This window comes from Porites lutea, chromosome 4 (genome assembly GCF_958299795.1).
Source record: "Porites lutea chromosome 4, jaPorLute2.1, whole genome shotgun sequence".
Classification (NCBI taxonomy): domain Eukaryota; kingdom Metazoa; phylum Cnidaria; class Anthozoa; order Scleractinia; family Poritidae; genus Porites; species Porites lutea.
This window is the reverse complement of record NC_133204.1, coordinates 30,936,350-30,946,507: the sequence shown is the minus strand read 5'-3', so window position 1 is coordinate 30,946,507 and position 10,158 is coordinate 30,936,350. Positions and strand designations below refer to the sequence as shown.

The 10,158-nt window shown below is 37.8% G+C and overlaps 2 protein-coding genes across 2 annotated transcripts in view; both read left to right on the top strand.

Moving 5' to 3' along the window:
- LOC140934523 (uncharacterized) overlaps window positions 1–10,158 on the top strand; it is a 275,762-nt gene that overhangs the window by 206,772 nt on the left and 58,832 nt on the right. The window lies entirely within an intron of this gene.
- On the top strand, window positions 3,414–6,619 carry LOC140932924 (uncharacterized). Its single transcript, XM_073382423.1, has 2 exons — window positions 3,414–3,593; window positions 5,994–6,619. The coding sequence occupies exons 1-2, from the start codon at window positions 3,428–3,430 to the stop codon at window positions 6,617–6,619; spliced, it is 792 nt and encodes a 263-aa protein (XP_073238524.1). The 5' UTR covers window positions 3,414–3,427.

Sequence of the window (10,158 nt, the reverse complement as noted above, 5' to 3'; positions counted from 1 at the left end):
AGGTCTCATGTTTCAGAGCGTCGTTGTCTGTGTCAAGGTCAATGACCCCAGATTTCAGTAGCTTAGTTTCCAGTTTGAGCGTATTTTCCCGTTTAGTTAGTTTGTCCTCCATGTGATCTAATTTGTAGGTGTCATCTGGATTTACTAATAGGTTATTTTTCATTTCGGTGACGTCTTATCCTATCTATTGTCATGTATTACCATGCATTGCCATGTATACCCATGTATTACCATGTATTGCCGTTTTTTTCTATGTATAACCATTCATTGCCATGTATTGCCATGTATTACCATGTATTGCCATGTATCACTATGTAATAACATATATTACCCTGTATTGTCATGTATTAACATGTATTGCCATGTATAGCCATGTATTACCATGTATTGCCATGCATTGCCATGCATAGCCATGTTTTGCAGTGTGTTACAATGTATTACAATGTATTAGACTGCAAAACAGTCGGTTTTTTTCTCAATATCAGTAAAGAAATCCGTAAAGCGTGGCGTAAGAGTCTTACACGCGCAAGCCTCGAGAGGAAAAAAACCGACTGTCCGTTTTCCATACAACGAGTTCGTTCCGACCAGGGGGTTCAAAAATGTCATCGAGCTGTCAAAAATCTGTTCGCAACTCCTCCCTCTTTGTGAATTTGATAGACTCGCGTGTTATTATTGACGCTGTAATCCAGTACTAAAGCAGTTTTTAGCGTTGCTTCCCTTTGAAATGTAGTGTATATAGTGAAATGAAGTATATATAGTGGAGGATCAAAAATGAGTGAAAGTGGCAGTACGACAACAAAGCCTGTGACTGCTCCTCGAAGAAGGAGAAAGCCGAAACAGCCGAGGGCTTTGGACAAATTGTAGAATGTGCGGCTGTTGTTTCAAAACACAGTTCGGCAATTTTACGAATGGATGGATAAGCTCGGAAAAGAAAAGGGGAAACGTTACCAAAGTGGGCCGACCTACTGAAAAACGAACTTTTCGTTGTCCTCGAGGGAGGAGAATCTTTCTCCACACGAGCAGTTTGCTCTCCGTGCAAAACAACGGTTAGAAATTGCCCCGGGAAACTGCACGGCGATGCTTTCGCAAATTAGAGAAGAACTGAACAGGTCAACTGACAATGAACAATTATTGCCATTGAAAAGAATGAGTAAATCCCCTCGTTCCAAACCACGTCTTGGTGATTTAGCTCTGTATATTACTATCTGTGAGAATTTAAAATCCTGCCAAAAACGCTAACGAGCTGGGCACAGCGTGACAAAACATTGCAGGAAAAAGTCACATTCACGGACACAAAGAAAATAGCTTAAAATTATTCAAATCCAGGAGGCACTTTGGAGAAATAAAACAACCTAAAACCCTTAAGCCGCAATGAAGAGCTTTACATTTCTAAAGGGGCCAAGAAAGAAAATGCTCTTGCGTCAGAGGGCAAATCATTCCTACCAGAGAAAATCAATATGCGTGTCACGACCTCTCAGTATGAAATACATTTAATAAGCGGCCAAAATTCACATTTGCTCAGTCAAAACGTTTTCCTCCAAAGCATAATCTACTCCACGGAGAAAACAATTCATTGGAACAAGCGGCATGTTTGCATGAGGTAAAAGTCGTGTGTTTAATACCGATCCCACTTTTTTAGCCACGCGAGATAACAATGATGGTCGGCCGTTGCACGGAACTTGAAGAACTCTTTGCATGAACAAACATCCGATAAATAAGGCTTTCGTCAAATCCTGTTGGTAGAACACAGAAAACATCCTTTCCCCTGAGTAGCAACTCGAAAGCTTCCCTCTGCTCCGATTTCAAAAAAAATCCCAATTCTTGCGAGCAAATTCAGGCGATCAACATCCGTCATTTTACAGCGAAAGCTTTAGCAATTCATCACGCTATGGAACAACGTAAATGACATGTTGAAAACATTACTTGACAGCTTGGTGACAACTTGCATCGAAATTTAGCCAATGGGAATTGCCCATGGCTGGGAGAAGCGGGTAATTCGAACGAATATAACGTATGCAAAACAGACAGTCCGTATTTTTAGCGTCTCTCCCCAGTCTCGCTCTCTCTTTTCAGCCTCATTTTAGACCTTTTGTTTGACTGCTCGCGCGTACTTGAATACGCAAAAATACGGACTTTTTTGCAGTCTACAATGTATTGACATGTATTATCATGTATAGCAATGTATAGCCATGTAATCCCATGTATTGCCATGTATTACCATGTACTACCATGTATTGCCGTGTATAGCCATGCACGGCCATGTATTGCCGTATAGAGTAATGTACAGCCATGTATTGCCATGTATCACTATGTATTACCATGTATTGTCATGTATAGCCATGTATTACGATGTATTGTCATGTATAGCCATGTATTACGATGTATTGCCATGTATTGTCATCTATTACCATGTACTACTATGTATTGCCGTGTATAGCCATGTATGGCCATGTATTGCCGTGTAGAGTCATGTATAGCCATGTATTACTATGTATTACCATGTATTGTCATGTATAGCCATGTATTATGATGTATTGCCATAGATTGCCGTGTATTGCCATTTAATGCCATGTATAGCCATGTATTGCTATGTATTAGAGCGACTTTCGTATGACCTTGAAAAATGTTTTTGGTAAGTGTTCGTGATTTGTTTCATCAGCCAATGGCTGAAAAGATCAAAACAAGGACTCTTCGTTTTCCTGCCAAAGAAAACCCTAATATGGAGAAGGCACTGTTCGATTGGCCAATCGTGTTGCAGTATGACGTCAAAGCGAAGCATCGGCTGATTTCTAGAAAGTTCTCGGGCATGCAATCGATCAGTGGAGGTGGTAGTGGAGTTAGCTGTTGCATTCAGGGACTTTGGTCTCTTCTTGTGAAAATTTGGTTTTCTTACAAATTCTGGTGATTAAACAACAATGGAAGCAGTTATGTGTGGCTCATCTTTACACCAAAAGTGCTGAACGAAGATGGAGAGCCCAATTCCGTTACCCATGTGGTGACGCCGCTTACTACGCTGGCGAGTTTATTCGTGAATAGTGTCCTTCTTGTCCTCGAAAACGAGTAAGAATTTTAGTTTGCTTTTTTGTCGTGTCATGTGGGACGTTAGACTATGTATCCCTTTTAGTCGATTGTGAGATGAATTAGAAGTCAAGAAAATTTTAAACGCTTTCCACTTGAAGCGGCTTTGACCAGACTTTGATCACCTGACTTTGTTGATGGTGACGTTTTTGGGCTCTCCATCTGACAATATTTTTTCTCGTGTCCCTTAATTAAAAAACCCGAAAATTTCATTATGTCAGACGCGTCAAATGTTAAACGATTTTGCCGAAGGTGCAAAGCACATGGTTTTAAAGCTGGAATACATTCAGCATTCCCTTTTAAATGTTGCAAGTACGCGGAGTGTGAGAAGATTGCAAAACACAACGAAATGGCGCGAGAGCGAGCTCGAAAAAGACGTGCCGACGAGCTGGCCGGACCATTGCTACCCTCAAGCAGCGTTGACCTGACTATTGAGCAAGTCATCCAACTTGCAAACAAGAACTCGGGTACTGAAGTGGCGAAAAAAAAGATGTCCACAACTGCCCTTAAAGCCGGTATGTTGTCAACTTCATGATCTTTTGATCCAATTTTTTGTTAATTTACCTTTCCAACTATTTTAGTTACTCTTAAGGTATCTTATTGCCTTTGAAAGTACCATTTGTATTTGAAGTATACCTTTTTAAAAATGTTGGACAGGAAAATTTGTTCTTACAGTAATTTGTTGCACTTTGGCTTGTACATGAAATTCTCGTGAATGACACACAAATTATTTGACAGATTTCCCGATGTTGCCTATAATACATTCTCAGAATAGCTTTTACAGTGCAGTTTTTCGATTTCATTAATGTTAAAATTTCACATTTTTATTAGTAATGCTTCTCTAACAATTTTGTTATCAAGTCAGGGCACTGAATGAGAGAAAGGATCAAATTTCAGTAGTTTTCTTTGACATCTGGGACGTCACTATTTTCATTGCTTGTGTACTTATCAGCGGCCATCGTGTAAAGCCATGACAAATTTTTCCCACTTATCTGGCTTCTCATCAACACTTACTAATAAAGTGTGATATGGTATTGTTAAAAATTAAATTTGCTTAAAAAGTAATACAGTAAAACCAACAACTAGAGACGGTCTAAGAACCTGGATTTTTCTAAGTTAGCCTAAACAGGATCCCATATAAATGGTAGTTAGTTTAAGGTTTTAAATTAGTCCTCGCCTTTCATGACTGGGGTGATTTTCACACGCGCTTGCGTTTCGCTCGCTCTACTATCTCTGAGAAAAAAATAGGGATTACTCATAGTCTCTTCTTATATAGGTTCTTTCTGAAAAAAAAAGATACAATATAGCTAAGAGTATTCAGTGGTTCAGCTTTTTCCTTACATAAAAGCTGCAAACCATAACATTGCAGTTGGAGTGTTAAGGCACCCGTGTCTCTAAAGAGGATTCTGAATGTTGACTTATTTGCTTAAGTGTGCAAAATTTTTTCATACATTTAAGAAAATAATAGCCTCCCACGCAGGGGTTTTTAGTGGCGTGTTTATTTCGTCCCTCCCCACAAACACCATTTGTGGGTGCGATGAAGTATAAGTTCCCCAAAAAATCCTGCGTTGGGAGCTAAGAAAATAAGAGCCCGATTCACATTTTAGGCTGAACAGGTTCCTGTATACAGGGTGCTTAACTGGCAAAATTTGAGCCTAACAGGTTCTTAGTCTCAGGGTCTTACTGTTATTATTCTTATGGGTTATGCATTGTTCATTTCTATGTGTAAACCATCCCCTTCCCCTGGGAATTTGTAAGTTTTATTACTTGGCAGTCTATTCCCCACCTCAAGGCATACAGAAAAAGACAATTTCTCACCCCTGCACTCCTCATCAACCACACATAACATTGTTTTGGGTACAGGATAAATGTTTCTAAGGTTTTCTATTTCATAAAAACACTAGACTGAGATCTCTGTTTTGCAAGCCGGGCATCCATATTTATATACAGTCTATTCAAGTTGTCTTGTTATATAGATAAATTCACTTAAGAAATATTTCTTTGTTGGTGACGAAAGCCATCCATCCAAGTATGCGTCATATGCACATTGGTTCTACAATAAAAATTTCATGGTTCATACAATCTTGAAAAGGTCTTGAATTTTAGTAGTCGTCTTGAAACGTCCTTGAATTTGGTTTAGGTCCTTGAAAAGAAATAGATTTCTTTAGTAGGTCTTAAAAGTCCTTGAAATTCACAACTTTGTCTACGCATACACCTTTTTCTGTAGAGTTAGATTTTATTTTGCCGAGGAAAATTTGGCTCATCTTCATAGGCAGAAAGAACCTGTAAAATTCACGGGCAACGTACAAACATTTTTAGTAAAAGGACAATGTTTTATTTATTATCAATATTATTTTAAATGACTCCATGACGTGTTTTAGCCAATAGGGTGATCAAAGGGGGTTAAAGACCTTGAAAACTGTAAGTTGTCCTTGAAAAATCCTTGAAGTTTGTGTGTCTGAAGTTGTAAGAACCATGAAGATATAAGCATACCTTTCAGAATACAGATTTTACTTTTGAGTGGTTATTTGTTTCTCACCAGACTGCAACAAATTCTTGAGATTTCCCCAGGAAAGAACAGTCTTAGGAGTCTTCTCCATGCAGTCTGGCACCATCGTGTCAACTCAGAAATGACATAATTCACAAGAACAACAAAAATGTGATTTTTGATTTCCCTGCCCCCTATCCCCGGGACAGGACCGCTTCAAACAATTCCCCCCTCAGGCCTGAAGGGCTGGACTTGTCTTAGGGGTTGACAGGAGGGATGTTGACACATTGAATTGAACCATGCAATACCCTCTCAGAAATCCAACGAAAAAAAGAACACATGACAGGTAAATTGAACTGATGTGACTTGGTCCAAATTTAATAATATATTAAATTTATTGTGTATATATGTATATACTGTTGTTTAGAGAAACAGAAAAGCAGAAGACTTGAGATGTCGAAATATGATCTGTTTGTTAACAACTTTATGAGCTCTTTGAGTGAAGCAGACAAGTTGAAGAGCCCACTTTCCAACATGGCACGTGCCACCAAGGCCTGGATGGAAGAAAGGCAACATACCATAAGCGGTCGTGTAAAGAACACAAGTGCAAGGCAAGGAGATGAATTAAACGCCCTGGGGCTAACTGAGTACAGTGATGTGGAGCACGTGAACCTGGGACTTCCATCCTCACTTGGTTCAGAACTTCAGAATACTGGTTCAGGACTTCCATCAGCTCATGGCTCTGGTGATGAGAGTGCTGCTCTTTTGGTTGACATTTCCCCCCAGCAGTCACCTCCACATTTGGAAATGCACTTGACAAGTGCAAATGAGGAGGTAGAGAAAGCAATTGATGCCATTCTCCTGGAAAGTCCCTCTCAAAATATGGTAAACAACAGCAACTTAAATGTCCTCGTGCAAATGTTCCCGCAGTTTAAACAAGAGGGCATTGCTAAAGCTTTGCAGTCGTGTGATAATAAGCTGTATGATACTGTGGATCTACTTTTGAAATTATTACCTGTCAGTGAGGAGAGCAAGAGAAGGGATTCCCGGTAATATCTTTTTCCCAGACTGTTACAAGAGCAGTCAGTAACATTCCTGATACTGATCTAAATCCTTTTGCTGTGGCCTTGAGCAGCACATCCACTGCCTCGGGTTCAAGGAAAGCTGCATTCTGTAAGCGCTGTGGCCACCATTTATCAGGGAGTGTCATGGGAGGTCTCTGCCCAAACCCTGCATGTGGCCAACCATTTAAACCAAAGTTGAGGATGTAAGACAAACATCCAAGGAAAAGAATAGAGACATGTGTTTTTTTATGCATCCAGTAAGTGAGTTAAGTTATATAGGCAATGTTGCAAAGCAACATTTACAAAATCTTATGACACCAGTATGAAATAGGCCTTTTGCAACAAAAATGATGGTCACCTGATTGTTCTCTTATCTGTGAAAATGAATTCAAAACAAATACTTTTTGGACAACTATTTTTAACAGAAGTTGATTTAAAGCATTTTATGATTAGCGAACATATAAATTGTCAGACCTATATCTCAAAAGTAGCAATTGCTGTAGTCTTGAAAATTAGAAGGATCTTCATATGGGAAGAACTCTTGCTATTCAACCATCATTATTTTAGAGGTCTTCCAAAAAAAATTATATTTCTCAAAGTAATACAGGCTAGACCTTGTGACTCGATACATGACCTTGTAATTCATTACAGGTTAAGACCTTCACAATATCTCAGCATCGTACAGCATTGGTCTGGAAATGGGTGTCCTTGCTAATATTCGAACATACTCTTTCCACTTTTGAAAGTTAGATTACTCTAGCTTCAAGGCTCTACTAAGGGAAATCAGTCATGTGATCAACAAAGGGCCTATAGTCTCAGCAACTTGACACAAAGTCATAAAAAAATATTTTGTTCCCTTGAACTCTGTTTAGGAGTACCAAATTGTTCTTGGTGTGAGACCAATACAGGCTGCAGACTGGTGAGCAAACGATGTTGTGAAATGGTCTTAAAACATGTCAAAACTACTGGTATTTTGAGACTTTAAAAGAGACAGTAAACTGTGTAGAGATAGGGATAAATCTGAGACATTTCACAGCATTGTTGTCTTGTCTACCTGCAATTGCTGCCCATCAGTGTCATGAAACTATTTGACAATGTTTTAAAAAGATGCATAAATCATGGCACAGTGTGCCAATGCCTTCAGGTCTAAGGGTTATCATGACATATACAAATATGGCCAATGTGGTAAATTTGTAACAAAACTGTAATCTACAAATTCTTTTCAAAAAGGATTAAAAATACAGTTATAAGGGTCATTGTATGTTCAATTCTTGCCAATGTGATACATGCCCAAAACCCATCTGAGTGTCCTCAATGATGCCTGTTGTGCAAGCTATTCCAATATTTGGCACTGTATCTCTGTTGTTTGTAACCTTGATGATTGTCTTACATCTTCAAAGTCAACTTTGAGGCTACCAAGGTTTGGATTGTATTCACAATAAGAAAGCCACTGATCGGTAATAAAGCAAGGCATTTCATTGAATTTATGACCAAAAATTAAAACAATAATTATGCCACTTGTTGCACTGAAAACTTCATCATAAGTATTAATACACTCTTTTGAGGCAACACTTTCTGTAAACTTGACTTCATTAGAGCGATTTTTATATGACTTTAAATGATTATGTGAAGCAAAACAGAAACAACAAACAAACGCCAGTGGAGCAATTTGATTGGTGTACCAAAAAAGTACAAAGTTAACATACATGGCTTTTGGTATGCAAATGCATGATGAGAAACATTGTTGAAAGTAATTTTCCACAACTTCAGGCAACAAAAGCTTACAAAAAGTGTTGAACCTGGTCAGATGTTAGGATGCCAGACTGGAGGGTAAAATATGATTCAGAAGAAATTTATAAGTTTGAGCCAACAATTGCGGCAACATTGGCTGCATTAAAATTCATACTAATTACTAACTGAAGGGGTCATTACATGGATATTCACTGGTACTTTAAAAAGGCTTAATACACATTTGTGTCAATAGCATTCGCAGTGCTGTCAACTCTCCTGGAAAATTCTGGAGAAATCTCCCTTTCTCCAAATTAGAGAATGAAATCTCCCGGATAATCATTGAAGTATGTCATTTCTTCAGTAGCCTCGACTTTCCAACAATACAATTTCAACTATTTTGCATATTGTTTGAGCTATTTTAATGTCAACATAAAACATTTCCTCATGACCTGCAGTATGCTATTGTTAATGATCTGATTGGTTTTTGTGAGTTTTGTGTCATCACAAATTTGGTGACAATTGGAGTCAACGAGTAGTTTTTGCCCAAATGATGTCATTTGGGGGGTTGACAGCCCAGCATTCAAGCACTGAAACTATCACAAGTGCTCTTGGCTTAATGAATGGCCAGGATGGTTTGACGCTTTAAAAAAATAACAATAATACTTTACTTATATAGCGCCTTTTCCAGCTATGTCTAATAGCACTTTACAATTTATTACAAAAATTACAAAAAATAATAACAAAATTACAAATATTGTCCAAAAATTTATTTATTCAAACATTAAATTCAATGAAACTAACAGGATGCAATTTTGTCAAGTTCCTCCTGTTTCTTTTAGAAAGATTTGCTGTTCATTCAAAAGTTTACCTGATATTATCTTTCAAGCATAACAATAACACAATTTTGCCCAAGAAGATTATAATACCCATGTCATAGCGCACAATTCACAAACTTTCAAGTGACATTTGCTAGTTACAAGTTATATTATTGTGAAAGTGTCAAATGATAGACTAAAACAAAATTGTAATAATTGTCACTTATAATTGGCATCATATTGTGTAAATATTTACAACTTTGTACAACTTATGTATCATATGCTTCTGATTAAATTTACAGAACTTGACCAACAACTGTCTTACAGGTTTGATTTAAAAGAAAGGATTCAGGTTATTTTTCATAACCAGACTTTGTGCAACAAAATTGTACTGGGTAGATCGGTTGAATGTTAGTTTGTTACTGTGCATTCAATAAATTATCGAAGAATCGTTTTAAATGCTTAAGTTTGTTCTTATAGTACCAGACCGGCTAATAATCTTCTTTTTGAGGGGTGGCCGTATTGGTAAATAATAATAATCATAAATACAGCAAGAATGACACCCAAAACATACAAGCTAGTGGTCTCTTCAATCCTGGCCTCGACCTACAGTATATAGTCTTAAACAAATAAGTTAAGCTTAAATACGTACCATGGTCGACTAGTCAAAAGAACATTTTGACAACACTAAACCCAGAGCTCAAGCAAGTATATGCCGATTAATTTACTTTTCTACACTCAGTCCAGCATCAACACTTGCCTTGGTATTAAAGTACTGTAGCCATAGCGTCTATTGAAGAAATTCTTACAAAACCACAGTGAGTTCTAGAAATACCTTCTTGAAAGTAAGTATGCAATGTAAAATGAACGATTTTGGTGTAAGATGTGCTGGATCGAATAAGTGGCTACGTATTACGTAAAAACAGTTACTACGGAATGAGGGTGAATAACAAAACTGTTTCGTTAATTAAATGAAATTACA

What these genes read in the sequence shown, in the direction of transcription:
- LOC140932924 (XM_073382423.1), top strand. Translation starts at nt 3,428, where the DNA reads ATGGCGCGAGAGCGAGCTCGAAAAAGACGTGCCGACGAGCTGGCCGGA. An exon ending in CACAACTGCCCTTAAAGCCG is followed by an intron (nt 3,594 to 5,993) that starts GTATGTTGTCAA and finishes ACTGTTGTTTAG; the next exon opens with AGAAACAGAAAAGCAGAAGA.